This window comes from Lithobates pipiens, unplaced genomic scaffold (genome assembly GCF_037356315.1).
Source record: "Lithobates pipiens isolate NorthernLeopardFrog02 unplaced genomic scaffold, aLitPip1_a1.2 Scaffold_18, whole genome shotgun sequence".
In the NCBI taxonomy this organism is placed as follows: domain Eukaryota; kingdom Metazoa; phylum Chordata; class Amphibia; order Anura; family Ranidae; genus Lithobates; species Lithobates pipiens.
In genome coordinates this window covers 151499532-151521017 of record NW_027507758.1, presented here as the reverse complement: position 1 = coordinate 151521017, position 21486 = coordinate 151499532, and the positions used below count along the sequence as shown (strand labels likewise).

The window sequence follows — 21486 nt, the reverse complement described above, 5'->3', positions numbered from 1 at the left end:
ATCTAAAAATAAAAAATAAAAAGAGATACATTTTACGTAGGGATGCTTATCCCATTCCTTTACATACAGTTGACCACTAGAGGTAGCTTTAAAAAAAATCAGTATCAAAGAAATACATTAAACAGCAACCACATAAGGTGTAAAAACTCATTTAGATCCCAATGTAAGCAGTAGTGTTCTTTATATATGCATTGTGAAATACTAAAAGGTGGTACACATGTTAAGTTCAATCCAGCGTGCCTAACGAAGAAAAGCTTAGGAGGTCTCTGTACAGCCCTGGCTAAAAGTTTTGAGAAGAACACAAATATAAATTTTCACAAAGTCTGCTGCTTCAGTGTTTTTAGATCTTTTTGTCAGATGTTACTATGGTATACTGAAGTATAATTACAAGCCTTTCATAAGTGTCACAGTCTTTTATTGACAATTACATAAAGTTTATGCAAAGAGTCAATATTTGCAGTGTTGACCCTTCTTTTTCAAGACCTCTGCAAATCGCCGTGGCATGCTGCCAATCAACTTCTCGGTCACATCCCGACTGATGGCAGCCCATTCTTGCATAATCAATGCTTGGAGTTTGTCAGAATTTATGGGGGTTTATATTTTCCCCGCTTCTTCGGGATTAACCAGAAGTTCTCAATGGGATTAAGGTTTAGGGAGTTTCCTGGCCATGGAACCCAAAATTTAGATTTTTTGTTCCCCAAGCCACTTAGTTATCAGTTTTGCCTTATGGCAAGGTGCTCCATCATGCTGGAAATTGTTCTTGGATGGTTGGGAGAAGTTGCTCTTGGAGGATGTTTTTGTACCATTCCTTATTCATGGCAGAGTTCTTGGGAAAATTGTGAGTAAGCCCACTCCCTTGGCAGAGAAGCAACCCCACACCTCAATGTTCTCAGGATGCTTTACTGTTGGCATGACACAGGACTGATGGTTGCATTCACCTTTTCTTCTATGGAAAGGGTATTTCAAAGAAAATGACTACCCTAGTTCTCAGCAGTCCAATCCCTGTACCTTTTTCTGGCGAGAAGTCGCTTCATTACTGCCCTTCTTGAAACCAGGTCATCCTTCAAAAGCCTTTGCCTCACCCGAATGCCCCGATCTCAAAGCTGAATCAACTGTAGGAAACGGTCCTGGCCCTTGCTGGACTATCTTGGGCGCCCTAAAGCCTTCCTCACAACAACTGAACCCCCCTCTACGAAGTTCCTGATGATCTGATAAATAGTTGATTTAGGTGTAATCCTAATAGCAGCAAAATCCTTGCCTCTGAATCTATTTTTCTGCAAAGCAATGATGACTGCATGTGTTTCCTTGCAGGTAACTAGGGCTGCAACTAACAATTATTTTCATAATCGATTAGTTGGCCGATTATTGTTTCGTTTAATCGAATAATCGGTTAATAACCTTATAAAAAAAGAAATAATAATAATTTGGCTGCAATTTGCATTTTTACATATTTTTTTGGCCAATTTGTTGTTGGGCAGATTAAAAAACACAAATTGCCGCAAAAACGCATTATTGCATGCTTTTCTGCAGCTTCTCCATTGAAGTATATTGAACCAAAAAACCAAAATAGCACCGTTTTGTGTTAAAAAAAAAAAAAAAGTCCTTGTCTTTTCCAAATACGCAGCAGCTGAAAAAATCATGGATGTGAACGTGTCCCATAGGAAACCATGTAAATGAACTGTAGTGCGTTTCTGCAAAAAAGCACCAAAAAACACAGAGGTGTGACCCAGGCCTGAGATGTTTAGTAACATAATGGGGTTAAACTAAAATTAGTACAAAAATAGCAAATAATCGCTACTGTAAGGGGTTAAATTTTTACTATGGGACAGTGAAAGTAATATTTACAGTAGTGGTTTGCTCTTTTTGTACTATAAAGGACTAATTTTAGTTTTTTGTTAACCCCCATTATGTTACTGGCCGATTATTCGATTATGAAAATAGTAATCGATTAATTTCATAATCGATTAATTTCATAATCGATTAGTTGTCGATTAATCGATTAGTTGTTTCAGCCCTACAGGTAACCATGGTTAACAGAGAAAGAACAGCGATTCCAAGCACCACCCTCTTTTTAAAGCTTTCAGTCTGTTATTCTAACTCAATCAGCATTAAGGCTCGTACACACTATAAGAAAATCAGGTGAACATTTTTGTCCAAATAATTTTCGTATGGTTTTCGTATAGTGTGTACACAAATTACGACAACCGATTCAGAATTTTCATACAAAAATTCCTGAAGGGACAAACTCCAAAATTTTTCTCATACAGGAACAGAACGAATGATTTTTGTTTAATGAGTACTCATACAAGAAAAATCAGAAACCATAAACAAAAAAAAATCCTTTGTCGTATGAGAATATTCGTAAGAATTTTCTTTTATCGGTTCAGATTTGCTGTGAAGCATCGCGAAAAATCGGACAAACGTTTGCCCGATTTTCTTAGTGTGTACCTATCAGACCCCTACGTACCTGACCAGTGAGTCCGCTTGGGCATAGGGTGGTCTCCCTTATGTATCCGACTCACAGCCCCTGATAGAGAAGACAGGAAGCACAGGAGTGCAGAGGAGTATGAGAGCCTGGTCATGAAGGTCCTGATGTTGGAAGTGGAGACTCTTCTAACAGCAAGATGGCAGGCAGGAACACAGGCAACATGTGCTGACCAGGAGCGGGATAGGCAAGTCCAGGTACAGGCTGGGTTCAGCAACGTGCAAGCAGCAAAGTACAATGGAGCAGGCAAGAGCAAGGTCAAACCAGGCCGAAGGTCAGATGCAGGCAGAAATCCAGGAAGTCCAAAGGGCAGGCAGAGTCGATAGGTATTCAAGCCAAGATTCAGGTTCATGAACAAGGTCGCGGGAAGCTGTTGATCAGGCAACACCGGTCAATGGGTTCAGCCAGACTTAATAGGCCAGTCGGCGCCAAACAGTGCACACGTGTTTGCACCAACATGCACAGGTGCAAACCTGCACGCACCACGAACACTGGTACGCGCACCGGTGCCCACAGAAACACGCGAGCCGATGTCCACAGGGACGTGCGCATCCGCGCACTAGCGCGCACATCAGGCTCAGCCGGCACACAAACACTGTAGCTGCTGACTTTTAATAAGGACACTTACCTGTCCAGCGAGCCCGCGACGTCGGCCATCCTAATTAAAAGAAACAGGCACTGGAGTCTTGCGGCTTTAGTGCGTTTCCTACTGCGCATGCGCGAGCCGTGCGGAGATTTGTGAATGGCCCGTTGTTTCCTGGGACACACACTTGTCCCAGAAGAAAAACGGGGGCACTCGCCGAGGAGGAAGAATTGAAGAAACAGCTCCGTGGAATAGGAAGCGGCAGATTAGGAAGACTGCTTAGCAACAGGGGTTTCTGGTGAGTAAAAAAAAAAAATTCTTTCCTTTTTTTTTAAGAATATTAATGTATTTATTTTCTTATTATTTTTTATGGTGGCCCTCCACTTTAATTGCAATTCATCTGATCACTCTTCATAATATTCTGGAGTACATGCAAATTACCAGCATAAAAACTGAAACAGTAGACTTTGTGAAAAACAGCAGCTGATCGGATTCCGATCAGCTGCTGGTATTCCAACATGCCCGTTTTGACAGAAGCCAATCATGAGATCGTCTCAGTTGGACAAGCAGCATGGGCCAAAAATTGTCCAGTTTCTACTGCAACGGCTGATTTCGGCCAATATTCAGCCCATGTGTATGGGGCTTTAACTGCATCACAATGTACAATCACAATGTACATATCCCATGCACCAAAGAATACCAGAGCACACAATTGTGTTCTGTGTTGAAAAAGAAAAAAACTGTACAAGACCTATTTTTCAAATATTGAGGCACATTGTCCACTCATACAAAATAACTGGGTAGCTTAACACAACATGCCTCAACACACGAAAATGCATGCATTATGGTGTGGGACGGAAAGTCATATCAAAAGTATCTTCAGGTAAACATACGCTGCTCAAAAATGCATAGCAAAATATTTCAGCTTTGCAACTTCTGGCCTAGAACAAACAAGCAGCACATCATGTCAGAATTCCTTATTTCCATGCTTCTTTTGGGTCATTTGCTCAGAAATCATCAAAGACAAAGCGTCAAAGAGACAGCCAGGCAAGTGGCACTTTCAGCGATTAAAATTAAAAAGCCTATATATTTTTCTCATTACAGGTGTACATTAACTTGTTCCAGACTTCAGACACCTAGGAGACATGACCTAAAAACTTCAATAAACTTCCTAGAGTGTCTTACACCCCAACTCCCATTCTTTGCTCCAGCTTTCCAAACTGTACTACCTGCAAATTTCAGCTATAAAAACAGCCTAGTTTTTGTACATGTTCTATTAATAATTAGGAAGCAATCAATGAGATATCAAAATAAAAGTTTTCTACCATTATTGCAAATTGTTTGTGTCATTAGCATCATTAAGAAAAGATTAATTTGGCTTTACTTGGGAAAAAAAAAAAAAATGCAATGTGACATTTTCGCAGGTTTGTGATCATTAAAATTCTAATTGAAATTGTGCTTCCTGATGTTCAAGCAGTAAAAGCAAATGTCATCCACTGTATTCAATATATTTGTTGGTACCTGGGGATTAATAGAGTGTTGTTTTTTAACCAATTTAATGTATTACGTTTTTCTGTGGTGGTCAGGACGTACCAAAATTGGTCCACAGAAGGAAAACCGGCAGACAGGTAACAGGCTCATTAGTGGCCAAGGCTCACTACTGCTTGTGGGGAGTGAAGGCTGGGCCATGTAGTCAGATCAAATAGAAGAACTACAGTAGTTAAAATTTCTGAAAAAAAGTTAATTCTGGTTCTGATAGAATGGTATCAGAACACACAGCACAACGCAATTTGTTGTGAATGGGCCTGCGTAAAAGAAGACCAGCAAGGGTGCCCTTGCTGACCAGCCAAAAGCACCCACAATGGGCACGTGAGCATCAGACATGGACCGCTGAGCTATGGAAGAAGGTGGCCTGGTCTGATGAATCATGTCTTAAATCATGTGGATGGCCAGTTGAATTGCTTACTGGTGAAGAGATAGCACCAGGATACAGTATAGGAAGAAGGCAAGCCGACTGCAGATACAGCAGATACTGCAGATCTGTAAGAGTCCAGTCCTCTCTGCTGCTGACTGCCGAAATGACGGAGGGCAGAGACGAGCTTCTCTGCACCTGCACAGAGAAGTGCAGGATCTAATGGAGGAGTTCTGTCTATCTCTTTGCTGGCGACTGCTGAGACAAGGGGGTTTCAGAGCTGCAGGACAAGTGCGAGGGCCACATGAAATGGCCTGGTGCTACATTCGACCCACAGCCCATGTGTTTAAAATGTGCCCTAGACTGACAATGCTGCAGTACAAAGGTGCTCCCCATGTTCCTTCATCCAGAGAAGGGGGCACTCTAACACAAGAGGTACGTTATTGTCCAGATCATCAGGTAAAAACAGGGGGGGGGGAGCCTAAAAAATAGAGTTTTTTTACTCACCGTAAAATCCTTTTCTCTGAAGTTCATTGACGGACACAGCTCCTTTAAATCTTGACCTTAGGGTTATAACGCCACCTTCAGGAGAGGACTAGGCAGAACATGTAAAAATAGCAAAACTGCACAGCACCGAAGAGGGGGCAGTCCCACTGGCTATAACCCCTCACTCTGCTTCTTGCAGCTCAGTTTGTCAAAAAGCAGTAGAAACATAAATAGGAGGGGTGGGTGCTGTGTCCGTCAATGAACTTCAGAGAAAATAATTTTATGGTGAGTATCCTTTAAATATTGACTTTAGGGATGTCCCCAAGCAGTGTCAAAAAACAAGGGGTGCAAACAGCAATAAAAAACTTCACCCACAACAAAGAGGAGCTCCTCAACAGAGGAGTTGCCAACTTAAACGGCCTCCAGCAAAACCTGCGGCCAACTTATGCATTCGAAGATTTGTTCACAACAACCTTGTAACTTAAAGAGGAAGTAAACCCTGATGAGTTTACTTACGCTTTTATTCCCTGCAAAGGCAAAGCATAATGGACTACTATGCATCACATAGTAGTCCATTATGTGTCACTTACCTGACACAGGAGCCAGCGAAGTCACCGCTGTCCCCTGTAGTCCGGCGCATCCATCTTCTCGGTGGGGTCTCGCAGCTCCGCCGCTGTCATTCGGCAAAGCCGCGATGACGTCACTCCCGCGCATGCGCACGGGAGTCGACACGCGCGGCAGCTCCGTCGTTAAAAATGCCGCTCTCAGTGCGTCTGCGCGCCGCTGTCTACAGCGCATGCGCCGTAGACAGCGGTGCCTTCTTCGGGCAAATATCTCCTAAACCGTATAGGTTTAGGAGATATTTCTTGGACCTACAGGTAAGCCTTAATCTTTAAATAAAAAAGTGTAAACTGCAAACTTACACAGCCACCTGCAAAACCAAAGCAAGCATCCGAAGATGCGCTCACATCAACTTTGTAAAATTTTGTGAAAGTGTGAACGGACGACCAAGTCACCGCCTTGCACACCTGGGAGACAGATGCTTGATGTCGGAAAGCTCAGGAAGTTCCAGTCGCCCTGGTGGAATGTGCCTTGACAGGAAAGGGGGGCACCCACCCCTTTAAGGCATAAGCCTGAACCACAATCTGTCCGATTCACCGAGAGATGGTGGTCGACGAGACCGCCAGCCCCTTGTTCGGACCAGCCACCGATACAGAGTCTGACCTCTGTAAAGGAGCCATAGCAGATACACCCGTAGAGCACGGACCACGTCCAGGGAATGTAAGGCAACTTCCTTCGGATGTGTCGGCTTAGGACATAGGAATGGCAGCGCCGAGACCAGGGCTGCGGATGTAGCGCCGCCTTTTTTGTGGAGAACCAGGTAGGGAAACTTGCACGACAAGTCCGCCAATTCAGAAACTCTCCTGGCAGATGTAATTGCCACTAGAAAGACTACTTTCTGAGAGAGAGTGAACAAGGGTTTCTGAAGAACCATTAACACCAGATTCAGATCCCACGGAGGCAGCGGTGTTCAAACCGGAGGGGCTACATGTCGAACCCCTTGCACAAATGTACTCACCAATGAGTGAGTTGTCAAGGGATATTGAAAGAAGACAGCCAAGGCTGATATCTGCTCCTTAAAGCAAGTTTCTGATCCACTCCTCGCTGCAAAAACAGCAGGATCCTGGAAACTGAGTATGTGCACGGACGCCACTCCATCTCCTCACACATGGAGATGTTGGCCTTCCATGTACAATGATAAATCGTCCACGAAGATGACTTCTATACCCTCGGCATAGTGGAAACTACCGAGTCTGATAGACCTCGGTCCGTTAGCACCTGGCTTTCAACAGCCATGCCGTTAAAACCAGCCACAGTAAAGCAGGATGAGGTATCGGACCTTGCGATAGAAGGTCTTCTCACATCGGCAGCCGCCAAGGAACATCCGCCACCAATCGTCCTAGGGCGGCGTACCAAGGACGCCTAGGCCAATCCGGGGCAATCAGAATCACTGTAATCCCCTCGACCTCCACTCTGCGTAGCAGACGTGGCGGGAGTTTTAGTGGGGGAAAGCATAAATCAGCCGATAATGCCCCTATGGAGCCACCAACGTGTCTGACGCGTCCACCCAGGGGTCTCTTGACCTGGACACAAACCTCTTTACCTTCCGATTGAGCAGAGAGGCCAAGAGATCCACATCTGGCAAATGAGCCAGAATACATCCGGATGCAACGAACCTTCCCCTTAGTCCAGCATTTGACGACTTGGGCAGGGCGCCTGCCAGTTTTCTACGTCCGGAATGTATACGGCTGACAGGGCCGGCACATGCTGCTCTACCCGCTGTAGGATATGAGCGACCTCCCGTGCTGCAGCCGAGCTCCTTGTTCCCCCTTGATGGTTGACATACGCCACCGCCATGGTATTAGCCGACTTGATCCTGACCAGACGCCCTTGTAACCTCTTTGACCATGTGGGGAGGCATTGCCTGATCGCCCGAAGCTTGAGCACATTGATCGGTAGGTGGGATTCCTCCCACGTCCAACGCCCTGGGCTGACTGTGCACCCAAACCCCCCCTCCCCCCAACTGGTCAGGCTGGCATCCATTATGATCACCATCCAATGGAGAGGAAGGAACGATTTCCCGGACTGAAGGGCCGGAGACCTCAGCCACCAGAGAAGGGAATCCCTGACTAACTGGCTCACCCGAATTTGATAATCCAGGGATGATGGAGATTTGTCCCATTTTGACAAAATCTTTCTGCAAGACTCGAGTGTGAAATTTAGTGTATGGTACCGCCTTTAAAGTGGCTACCATGAGACCCAGGACTCGCATGCAGAAATGCAGCGACGAACACCTGCGGTTCACCAATAACCTCACCGCAGCTTGTCTGAAGGGAGAAAGACTCTCGCTTCTGAAGAGTCCAGCAGTAAGCCCAGGTACTCCAGACCTTGAGTCGGCACCACAGACTTTTTTAGGTTCAGTACCCAACCAAATGCCCCTGCTGTATCCTGTATCTACAGGGTATCCCACACCACTGTGATAAGTGCTCCTACTAGCACTTTTTCCTGCACTAACCCGGACACAGAGTCATCCTCACTGTTCAAACGGTCCTGGTCTGCATCCGCTGACACGTCAGAACAGGGGCCGCCTGTCAAAATGGGGACCGAATCTGAATCAGAGCTTTCCCCAGAAGACGGGGGGGGGGGGGGGGTAGGGGGCGTTTCCCCCCTTTGCACACCGCCTCCACCCTGGCAACAAAGGACTCCAGGACCGCCGACAAAGCGTCCATAAGCACCGCATTTTGTGCAGGTGAGTCGGTTGCAATAGCAAGGATGTCTGGGGAAGAAGCTCCAGCTTCTGATGCCATGCTGACCCTCACTCGCCTGTCACTACTCAGGGACTTAAGGCAAGGTACACAAAATCCCACCCTCCTAGCTGCTTGCAGACTGAGAGGCCCCCCGCAGGACTTACCACTCTGGCTGCTGTCCGCTCTGCCCTGTGTCAGTCACAAGGTGTTGAGTGAAAACCGTGCTGTTCTGGAAGCATACAGTCACCAGCGCTAAAGGTAAAACGCGCTGAGGCTACAAAAAAAAATGCCCGCCGGCTGTTCGAGCAAAAAAAAAAAAAGAGAAAATGGCCGCCGAACCTTCTAGGAAATGGCTGACTGTAATACACCAAGGCTACAAAAAAATGGCCCAGCCTCAGAAAAATGGGCGCATTTCCCTCTTCTGTTGGGACTGCTGGACGCATTCTACCACAGACGCATCACCCGAGCAGTACGGGGAGGCTGTCCACCACGGCACACTGTGACACGGACAGCAGTAGCCCGGTCATATGTGTACCCGCAGCATATAGCTCACCGGCTGCTCCTGGACCAGAAAGGGGCATGTCGTGGCTGACCCACCGCGTAACTATGGTCTGCTCACGCTCGATGGCCAAGCTGGGGAGACTACAAGGATCTATATTATCCAGCCTGTTACCCAGCCCAGCTGTTGATTGTAGATCATAGGATCAAAATTGCACAAAAATGAAAAAATTCCCTTCTACACTAGGCAGAAAAAAACTGGAGCTGCAGGAAGCAGGAAGCAGAGTGAGGGGTTATAGCCAGTGGGACCGCCCCCTGGGCGGTACCGTGCAGTTTTGCTGTTTTTACATGTTCTGTCTAGCCCTCTCCTGAAAGTGGCGATATAACCCTAAGGTTAAGATTTAAAGGAGCTGTGTCCAACAATGAACGAAAGAGAAAAGAAAACTGATACATCCAAGAACTGGTAAACTGCAATATACCAAATTTTTGGTTTTGGGTTTAATACCACTTTAAAATAACCCTGACAGCTCTCATTTTTCTCCCTAGGAACCTAGTGATGGGAGTTCCAGGCTCTGCACACATGTTGTGCATTTTGAGGGACTCCCACCATCATGGTTTTTTTTTTTGTTTTGTTTTTAGGATATAAGCATGCAACAGAAAATGCAGGGGAGATGGTGTTGGGTGAGTGAATAGGGGCACCCAAAACTTCCAGGTAGCCAGGAGCTAACCAAGTTCCATCTTAAACAATATCACCTTTGATTAAACAGACCAGAATAGGATGAATACACCTGTTGAGCTTTGGTACCATAAACAGGTTTGAATGAATCCTTTGAACCTGTCATGTGAAGGTACTGGCTCAACTGGGAGAAGAGGTGGTTCAGGGCATTCTGCAAATCTGACTGTCCTTAGGCAGTTTTTGGTTGATTTCAGAGAAGAAAGCTGTTGGGGTGTAGTTTTGAATTCTCTTTTGCATGTTTTTGAAATCACCAACTGAATCCAGGGGTCTGGGACAATGGTGACCCTGAGAAAAACAAAAACTTTAACAGAGGTCTGCACACTTTTAGGAGTGAGGCTGGCCACGCATTGGAAGAGAGCTTGGGGGAAGACTTGCTGTGTTTAGTGGCCCAAGCCTTGTGCTGAAAAGAAGTATTAAAATCTGGGTAGAGCGGTTAGGTGCAGGTAGGGTTTTGGTATCTTGCACTGTAGGAGTAAAAATCTTACATCCTCTGACATTTTTGATGAATTGGTCAAGTGCCTCTCCAAATAGAGGTCCACCTTAAAAATTCTTGTATATGGTGCTTCTTACAGGCAGCTTCAGCTATCCAGACTTTTAGTCACAAGATTCTGCACATGTGAATGGAAATCAGGCAATTGCCATAATTGCTGTTAAAGTGGTTGTAAACCCTTACATATAGCCAGTGAAGTGACTGGCCTCAAGTGATACACTGAGATGAAACAAGCCCTCCTACACAAGTTGTACCTGTCTATCTACAGTCTTCACTTCTTTACATCCATTTAAAGTCCAGAATTTATACAGCCTGTATGAGCTGTGAGAAAAAGGGGCAGAGACCTGACGTTTTACACTGAAGAGCACCATGAGGAGAGGTCTGAGATCTGATTGGAGGGGAGGGAAAGGAAAGCAGGGGAAAGGAAGGGGAAGAGGACACCCCCCTCCTTTCCACACAGCACACAGGAACAGAGCTGAGGCTGTCAATCAGCTGGAGATCCCTCCTTTGTCATCTTTTTTTTTCTCTTGGTGTAGGAAGGAAAGAAGCAGCAGAAACGGCACTTAGTGCTCTTAACAGACAAATACACACTATAGAGGGATAAGCTTTTTTTCATAATTTATGTCTAAAGGTTTACAACCACTTTAAAAAGGCACAATCCTGGAAAACCGGGTCATGTTGGTTCTTCATTGGGCTTGTCCAGTTAGTTGAAGTTTAACAAAATAAAATTGCATCAAAGCTGCTTGCAGGACTGGGCCTGCACGAGTAATAAGAGACTTTAAGGACATCTCAAATGTTCTATCTGCAGAATATTTGGAAAAGGGATCATCTTGAATAGGTATGGTGAAATGCATACAGTTTTGTTTCAGTTTTGTTTATTTTGTGGTTATTAGCTGCGGACTAGATGCATCATATGGACACCCAAGGCGTTCTCCTAGTTTATGAGCGCCGATGTGGCCGGCTTCTTTGGAATTTCCCATTTCATTTTTTGTTTTTTTGTCAACAGGCTTTTTAGCATTTATTTTTCCATTCTTTTCCTAGATTGACCTTTTTGTCCCCTTCTGACTACCATAGTACCTTGCAGGAAGTTGGTGGATTACTCTATGCGATCCCTCACTTCCTGTCTAGTACCTTGCAGGAAGTTGGTGGATTATTCTATGCAATCCCTCACTTCTTGTCTGATTATCTGTGGTTGCCGTGATGTCATTTCCGGCATGCCGGATTGGAGCTTTGTGTCATTTCCTATGCAACCAGTTTCCTCTGAATTCAGCAAATGATATGTCCTCAGACCGCTTTGGCGCCAAACGATCTGGAGGGGGATATACAAGGAAGGCAGTTTCCATTCAGTGTTAGGCTTGATCCACAGAAGGAAGGAAGGTTTGTTTGATGCCTCAGTAAACAACAGGTATACTATATCCAGATTTGATGCCTATTATCTTTGTATTGGCAATTCTTTATATTGAAACTTTTCCTTTTTCCTTGTTTTTTCCTTTTTTTTTCCCTTCAGGCTATTTTTGAAGCATTTTAGAAGTGTTTCTGAAAGGGTAGATTTCTAGTCGATATTTTTTCATCTTGAAAATTCTTTAACTACTTAAGGACCGCCTCCTGCACATTTACGTCGGCAGAATGGCATGGCTGGGCACATCAACGTACAGTTACGTTTCTCTTTAAGTGCCCAGCCGTGGGTTGCGCGCTTGCGACCCGGTCCTAAGCTTGGTGACCGTGGCCGAGGGACCCGATCGCCGCTGGTGTCCCGCGATCGGGTCACAGAGCTGAACGAGGAGAGGTATGTGTAAACAAACCTCTCCCCGTGCTGCCTAGTGTGGCCGTCACCAATCGTCTGTTCCCTGTTATAGGGAAAAACGATCAGTGACGTCACATGCCAAGCCACACCCCCAACAGTAAAAAAAAACAAACAAAAACACACGTCACACTTAATCCCTCCCCGCCCCCTAGTGGTTAACTCCTTCACTGCCAGTGTCATTTACACAGGAATCAGTGCGTTTAAATAGCACTGATTGCTGTAGGTGATCAAATACAACCAAAAGAAAGCTCTATTTGTGGGGAAAAAAAGGATGCTAATTTTGTTTGGGAGTGACGTCGCACGACCGTGCAATTGTCAGTTAAATTGACGCAGTGCCGAATCGCAAAAAGAAATCTCCTGAGGAAGCCTTAACAGGCGAAACATGTAGAGATAACAATTTACACATATAGTGGTATCTGTTCTGATCAATTTATCCCTGTTTATGGATTTTTTAATTGAATACAATTTATATTTTTCTATATATATATTTCTCCTTTTATATATGTATGCACTTAAAAAGTCCCAAAAAAAATATTTTCTGTGTTTTTCTACTTTAAGAGGGATGTGGCGCTTTCAAATTGAGTTTTTCCTTTAGACTTGCTCTATAACTACATTTCTCCATGGTGAAATGCATGTTCAAGGCTAATATGGCAAAGATCAAACACAGGCGTAGTCCACCCTTTTTCCACTGGATAGCGAACGGCAAAAATTCTGTGGGGGTGGCGGAAGTAAAAATCCTGTCTGAAGTGATTCAACCATTGTAGACTGCATATGCTAGCTATGCATGAACAGGGAATGTTTTGAAAGATTTTGCAGGTCTCTTTGTACCCAAAGAGACATGGCGAGATGAAGGAGGATTAAGCTGCACAATGCTGACGGCACCAATGAGTCATTCCATGTAAGAAAACTTGTTGCATAAAGCGCCTTCTACAATATAGTGGCATTCTGGGAGAACAAGAGTTTCCTCCAATGCTGCCTCTATGCCCTCATCTTTGCCTTCTGTGTCTACCTCATTTGGGGAAGGCATTTTGAGATCCGAATCAGGTAGAGAAAAGGGAGTAGAGGAAGGCATGACATTTTTGATCCCCTGCATAAAGATGGGTGTATTAAGGCTGTTATTTGTCCAAAGAATTGTGACACAGATGCAGAGAATTCTACTTTTGTCAAATAGCTTACTGTGTGCCTAAAATGGAGCTAGAATTAGGTGCAGAGATGGCGCGCCTGTTCTGGTACACGGGGCAGATTGTCACTCTCAGATTGAGTGTTGTGCCAGCCTTCAGCAGAGGGAATGCTCACCTGCTGTTTTGCAATTGTTTCCTTTTGCCTGGTTTCAGTCATAGTCATGTGTGAGGGTCTAGAACAGGCATAGGCAACCTTGGCCCTCCAGCTGTGTTGAAACTACAAATCCCATCATGCCTCTGCCTTTAGGGGTCATGCCTGTGATTGTCCGGGTCTTGCAATGTCTCATGGGACTGTAGTTTCACCACAGCTGGAGGGCCGAGTTTGCCTACCTCTGGTCTAGCAGCATGCATAAACCTGGGTGTAATGCACTCTGCAATGAGTCTTTGTGGCGAAATGGTGGGATTCGTCTGAATGGGGGCTCTAGAAGGAAGTGGGTGTAAAATGTGTGACCTGTGGTTTGATGTAGTACCCAGTCATCCACCTATGGGATGAGCTGAGTGTTTGCGTTTTAGCGCTAAATTTGAAGTGTCTTGAAAAAGTATTTAAACCCTTGAAATTTTCCACAATTTTGTCATGTTACAATCACAAACGTAAATGTATTTTATTGGGATTTTATGTGATAGGCCAAAACAAAGTGGCACATAATTGTGAAGTGGAAGCAAAAACAATAAATGGTTTTCAAAATGTGGAGCTGTGAATCTCTGCAGCTCCTCTAGAGTTACCATGGGCCTCTTGGCTGCTTCTCCAATTAATGCTCTCCTTGCCCCGGCCTATCAATTTAGGTGGACGGCCATGTCTTGGTAGGTTTGCAGTTGTGCCATACACTTTCAATTTTCGATGATGAATTGAACAGTGCTCCGTGAGATGATCAAAGCATGGGATTTTTTTATAACCTAACCCTGCTTTAAACTTCTCCACAACTATCTCTAACCTGTCTGGTGTGTTCCTTGGCCTTCATGATGCTGTTTGTTCACTAAGGTTCTCTGACAAACCTCTGAGGGCTTCACAGAACAGCTGTATTTATACTGAGATTAAATCACACACAGGGGGACTCTATTTAACCATTATGTGACTTCTGAAGACAATTGGTTCAACTAGATTTTCGTTAGGGGTATCAGAGTAAAGGAGCCTGAATACAAATCCACGCCGCACTTCACATATTTATTTGTAAAAAAAAAAAAAAATTAAATGGTGAAATACCCCCAAAATGGGTCTTCAGGGACTGAGTTCCATAGGGGTGGACCACAGTCCTGGACCTATATAGCACCCTGCGACTTCATATACACTTTGAAAAAAAAGTGCCAAAATTAGCACCCACACAAGATTCATTGCCCAAAGCAAGATTATAGGCCGTGCCCACCGCTTGGGGTCAAGGAATGGCTGCCAAAGTTTACAGAGATTGTACCAATCCTATAATGTAGGCTCTTTACCAAGTGATCAGCTGTGTCCAATCACAGCTCATCACAGTGTAAACAGGAAGTGCCGGTTGTTGCCATTCCTCTAGTCATGCTGACAGGGCATGAGTAGAGGAGAGCCGATAAGTGTCTCTCCTGAGGGGGGGGGTCTGCTCTGTGCCACTTATCATTTCCGCCTATCACTGACCATAAAAGCTGCCCCTCAGTGCTGCATATCAGTGCCTCCCACCAGTGCTGCCCACCAGTGCCGCCCACCAGTGCCGCCCACCAGTGCCTAATCAGTGAAGGAGAAAAATGACTTGTATACAAAAGTCTCAAAAAAAATGATAAAAATGCAGTTTGGGTACAGCACTGCTTGTCATTCAAAGTGCGACAGTTCTGAAAGCTGAAAATTTGCCTGGGCAGGAAGGGGGTGAAAGTGCCCAATATTGAAGAGGTTAACATAACCACCTAGACAGACTCCTCTATTATAACATTATTTTTTACAAAATAGTGTAAAAATAAACTTTTGTGTAACATGTACATTTTTAAGCTTCAAAACACCTTTTTCTTTCAGAAACAAAACTGTAGGAATTGGAATTGAAGGCTTGAAAATCTATGACCAAATTCCCCAATTGTACCATAATAAATTCTCAAACATTTCAAAACAGTTTTCAGACCTCAGGAACCCCTCTTTGCAATTCAATCCATCAAGAGCAAAAGCCATAAATAGCTGTGGATTATATTTTTGCTGCAGACCTTCTCCCACCCTCAGTTTTGGATCAAGTATGCAAGAATTCACCGGAAGCCTTTAGGTACATGTTCATTCATTTCACAGTAAAAACAAGTGGCGTCTTGATCAAAGGTATAGGTTTAAAAAAATACAGCACAGTATTAGGGAACTATCTTCAAAAACAAGCAAGCTACATAGAAGGTAAAATAGGAATTTATACTGCAAGCTGAAAGGAGAATTAGAACATGCAGCATCAGAAAAAATAACAGATAATAAAAAAACATTTTTAAGCAAAGAATCATTTTACATTCTATTGGGAAATCTACATTTAAACTCTAACTTAGAGGCCTTTGAGGCAACTCAAGCCTGTTCCCTAAATGTCACACAAAGGCTTATGTAAATCTATATTATACTGCAGGCCTAATACACGCCAACAAATCTTTTTAAAATAGGTGCTTTACCTAAATCCATATGTATAAAGTGTAAAGGAACTATGGCGACCTAATTCACTTATTATGGATCTGACAAAAATTGCACATATAACTGGAGAGGTATAGTGACCACCCTTAAAATGATTGTAAGGCTTCATGATTTTATTTTATTTTTTAAATAACAAACATATCATACCTCCACTGTGCAGTTCGTTTTGCACAGAGTGGCCCCGAACCTGCTCTTCTGGGGTCCCCTGGCGGCTCCTCCCTGCATCAGATAACCCCCCAGGAGAAGCTCTCTCCCAGGGGGTTACCTTGTGGGCTTGCTCCCAAGTCCAGCATTTGGCGTCCATAGACACGAATGTAGGACTCGGTCCCCCCCCCCTCCTCACGTCATTGGATTTGATTGACAGCAGCGGGAGCCAATGGCTGCGCTACTATCAATCTATTCAATCAGGACACGAGACACCGCCCCGAGCTGGTGTGCTTGTTCCAGTCATGCGAATTTTGGGACTCGGGTAAGTATAAGGGGGGCTCGGGGGGGGGGGGGGGGGTGGGGGTTGCTTCTGCAGTAAAGTTTTTTTACCTTAATGCTTAAAATGGCAAGGGTTTACAACCCCTTTAATAGGGAGTTCCACACAGCATTGTCGTAGACTCTAAAATATGCGTTCTGGGGATCCTGGGATGACCTGCAAGTGGAGAACTTGACTAGAGAGGTCATTGCTTGAGCCCTGCTTCAGCCTTATACACTGGAAGTCCCATGACCCACCGACCCACGTTGAAAGGGTAAATATATGGGTGAAATGCTAAAGCAAGTACATCTAGTTTATTAGCATAGGTGATGCCCTGGCAAATTTGAGAAGTTATGGGGACTTTGGCTGGACACTCTGGGCCTCAGTCCCACAGATCTCATTGTGGATAGGATCTTATTGTGAGATTGTATACACTCGTCTATTTCTTTATTTTCTGAATGGCTTATTGTTTTATGTACAAGTGTTGTTGCCAAAAACATCTGTACTACAAGGTGAACTGGCTGATCTGGATTGGCACTGTTTTATCAAACTTTTTCTCAATAAAATCTTTATTTTTGTAGCAGAGACCATAGAGAACAAAATGAGGGTCATTGAATTTTTTTATGTCATACTGTATTTGCGCAGTGATTTTTCAAACCCAATTTTATGGGGGGAAAAATACACGGATGAGTTTTATATATTTTTTTGCATTAAAACAATATATATATTTTTTAGAAAAATATAGAAGATGATGTTATGCCGATTAAATAGATACCCAACATGTCAACATGCAAGGCTTTAAACATTTTTGCAGGTTACCAGTTTAGTGTTACAAAAAGAACTAGAATTATTGCTCTTGCTAGAACGTTTGTGGCGATATCTCACATGTGCAACACAAATGTCATTTACATAAGCGCTCATGACCTACATATGCGTTTGTCTCTGTGCGCGAGCATGGGAGGGGGGGGCAGGGTCGCTTATTAGAAATGTTTTATTTTGACACTGCCAGATAGAATGCTCGACTCCCCGGTGAGACGGGTAAGCCCGAGAAGTGTCAGAGAGCAGCGTGCTTCTAATAAGCCGCTAAAATTTGGTCATAATTTATGGTTTTAAAAACGTTTGTTTAATTGTTGGTGTTGACTAACAGATATTAGTTTTCAACTACTGACAAGAAAATTCAAAAGGAGCAGGATGGAATTTTTTTTTTTTTTTCAAATGAACAAAAAGGGGATGTTGAGAGAGCGAGAAAGAGAAAAAAGGGGGAGAGAAAGGAGACGAAATGAGAGGGAGAGGGGGGAGGAGAAGATGAGTGAGAAAGAGGATGGGGAACAGAGAAACAAAGATAGAAGGGTGAGAGGGGAGACAAAAAGAGGATGGGTGAGAGAGAGAGGACGAGGGGACAGGAAAACAGATAGAAGGATGAGAGCGGAGACAGGAAGAGGATGTGAGAGCAAGAGAGAGGATGGGGACAGATAGGAGGACAAGAGAGGCACAACAACTTGTAAAATAACTTGTTCACTATTGAGGTATTTTTGTAGCACTCATTTTACATGGTACAAGCCAGTAAGCCAAACCAAAAAGTAAAAAAAAAAAAATTTAAATTTAAATAAAAACAGAAAAGAAAAAAGCCGCTTACCTCACTGTTATGCCCCCGTAGATTAAAGTTGGTCCTCTGAGGTGTATTCCTGTCCCTCCGACAATGACTCAAAGTAAATGTTACTCCAACAACTCCTCTTCCATTTCCAGTAGCCAGCCACCCTTCTTCATAGTAGCGTCTCCGACACACTGGCTTTTCCTTTTCACTTTTTGGAACCCTGCCCTTCCAAGAGAGGCATAATATGTTGGAATCACTGCAAAGCACAGGCCCATGCTCCACGGATGCATGCATGCTGTCAAAAAGTTTTAGATTAACACCCTCAAAGATGTAAAAATAAAAAAAGATAAATAAATAATCAAAGTTCTTTAAATGTTAAAGCGGACCTTCAGTGTTTTAAAAGGTCAGTTCTGACAAAGGTCCTCTTAATGCATAGTAACAGATATCCATGTACAAAATGACGGTGATTTAGCTTAAAAAAATTACCCAGCAGTCTGGATTCTTGCCATGAAGGTTGTGTGGTTAGTTTCCCTTTGGAAAGTCATGGTTACTGGTCCGGTTTCCTTTCCGCTTGCCTGGTTTACTTTACCAACAAGTTACTATGCAATAGTTTACACAGCCTGAGATTCCAGTTCCAGGATGACATTAGATCTGCTCAATAAGATCACAGACATGTTCCCACAAAGGAGAGGATTGTAAAGGTTTCAAGTATTTTAAGGCTTCGTGTACATACACCGATATCCTTCAAAATGCACAACACATCTGCTTTAACATATATTTGACATTGTGTCACATTCTGGCAGGTTCTTACAGCCAACATATATTTGCATAAAAAGCAGAAGCAAAAAAAAGGCACATGAACTGTGCAAATTTTCCAGGCCAACTTTTTTTCTTCTTCCGAACGGCTTTAAGATATATCCAGTTGTGCAAAAATATTTATATATTTTTTTTTTAATGCCTGTTACAACCCTACAGTACAGCTATTGCTAACCCTTTTTTGGTTATGCAGCCAACGGTTTACTTTAAAGACAAATGATCAGAAATGCAGACCACCCATACACAACATCCCTTCCTAGATCTGATTAACCAGTAGTGCAGAAGTAATAGCTCTCCCATGTTAGTTTAAAGCAGCTGATTTTTCTGCTAGCTAGAGTGTCCCCTGTACTTTCTAAAACACTGATTATAAACCAGCATGTTCATTTTCCACTGCAACTAGTATTTTACTACTATGAACACTGGTGCAAAAGTCTTAGTACTGCCAGGAAGTTGACAAAACTTCAAAGATATAAAAAGTTCCAGGAAAAGATCTTTTGGGAGGTCAATGTAGTTTAAGAACCAACATTTCTTGTTTTAACTCAGTTTTTTGTTTGCTTACAGCCCTTTCACTGGCCTCACAAATATATTTGATCATTTGTAAGGATGAAATAAGAGAAATCAGGCATGCCTCTTTCCTTTCGAGAACCAGTCAACCACCAAGTTATGATTTAAATGCCATTTAAACCATCTAAGGAAGTGAGAAGAGAGCGCGTAAAAGACATGAAGGGAAAAAAAGTAAATTAATTTCACGACCCAGTTCACACAGTGCACAGTAAAGTCTATTTGTCAGCTGAATGCCCAGACTTGTCTATTTTAACGTGCTCCCTTCCACACCATCAGCACACATTAGATGCTGCCATTTACTGGCCTCTGATAGTTTGTAGCATACACGTTTGACCATTTTTTAATTATATGTTTTAGTAGTGTTTTTTTCCAGTTTCCTTTTCAGCTGGCTACAAACTCCTTGGCATTCCACAAAAAAAAAAAAAATTCCAACCAAAGGTTTATTTCTGGGTTACTGAACTCTGGGCAGTACATTGGCACACATTTCAGTTATTTTTTCCTGTTGGGAGTGATGAAGTGGTATGGTGATGTTGGAGATTTGCATAGCTGCCTGCAACAAAGGGCAATTTAATAAAGCAGACTTTGGCAGTGCTGTGCAGTGGAGAATTCTTAGGAGGCGTTTCAGTCCAGGTGAAATCTTGTGGTGGCCTACAAAACAAAAGCAAAAAAAATATTCATTAAAATATGTCAGAAAGCTTTGAACACTCTTATCACTGCTGCTTTATATATGTTCCCTGGTTTACCACAGATGTGAGAAATGTCAATATAACGTGCTTTGGCTGCGATGATAAATAAAAGAAAATATATTTCACATAGTTTACAAAAGGATCTTGCAGTTCATGGCATCTAATAAAAATGTAAGCCTGCTATGGATTCAACAACAGTCAAATGCAAGAATAAAACATGGCAAGTGCAAAACTGGCACTTTGATCCAAATGCTTAACCCAGCCAAGGCCTGTATACCCCTGTTCTGACATAAAACGGAACTACCACTCAAGGGGATGTGACTTCAGGAAATCTGCACTATGGAAGAAATATCAGCATCTTCCAATCATAAAGAAGAATACTGCAAAACCTGTTTTTACTGGTTCAATTATACTTTCTTGCCAGATTATAAGGCTGACTTAATCAGCTGAGCCCTGACCTGGATTAGATGGCTGTCTAAATTGGAAGTGGTGGACGACGGACCACTAACCAAGAATCCCCTGAGTGGGGCACCAGGTGGGTACCTGGAAGCTCACTGTAACGTGAACTTTGAGATATAACAACCACCTCAAACCTCCCCTCGTTTTTTTGGTATGGTATGGAGTATTTAGAGATGATGGGCATATGGTATAGAATATTTAGAGATGATGGGCATATATGTATGTATAGGAGATCCTACTGTTTTTTTTTTTTTTTTTTGCCTTATGTTAATGTTTTAATTACCATACTAGTACCACACTAATGGCAGAAAGCGAAGAACTAAAGAGTCTCTTAATGAAGGTGAAAGAGGAGCGTTTAAGAAAACTAAGAGCTTGGCAACAGGTCCCATCGCTCCTTGGTAAATAGAAGGAGAAGAAATGAAAACCGTGACAGATTTTATTTTCCTAGGCCCCAAGATCACTGCAGACGGTGACCATAGCCATGAAATTAGGAGATGCTTGCTTCTTGGGAGGAAAGCAATGGCAAACCTAGACAACATTATAAAAAGCAGAGACATCACCCCACTGACAAATTCCTGTATAGTCAAAGCTATGGTATTCCCAGTAGTAACCTATGGCTGTGAAAGTTGAATGGTGAAGAACTGACACTTTTGAACTATGGTGTTGGAAAAGACTTTTGAAAGTCCCTTGGACGGCAAGAAAATCAAACCAGTCAATCTTGAAGGAAATCAATCCTGAGTATTCGCTGGAAGGACGGATCCTGAATACTTTGGCCACCTAATGCGAAGAGAGGACTCAATAGAAAAGACCCTG

At 43.4% G+C, this 21486-nt stretch overlaps 1 protein-coding gene across 1 annotated transcript in view; it reads right to left on the bottom strand.

The window, feature by feature from the left end:
* The window catches only part of TULP4 (TUB like protein 4), a 292811-nt gene that overhangs the window by 197156 nt on the left and 74169 nt on the right, over positions 1-21486 (bottom strand). The window contains exon 2 of the mRNA XM_077486273.1: positions 18191-20176. Within this exon, the coding sequence (XP_077342399.1) occupies positions 18191-18442 (252 nt within the window). The 5' untranslated portion in view covers positions 18443-20176. The remainder of the gene's footprint in view (positions 1-18190; positions 20177-21486) is intronic.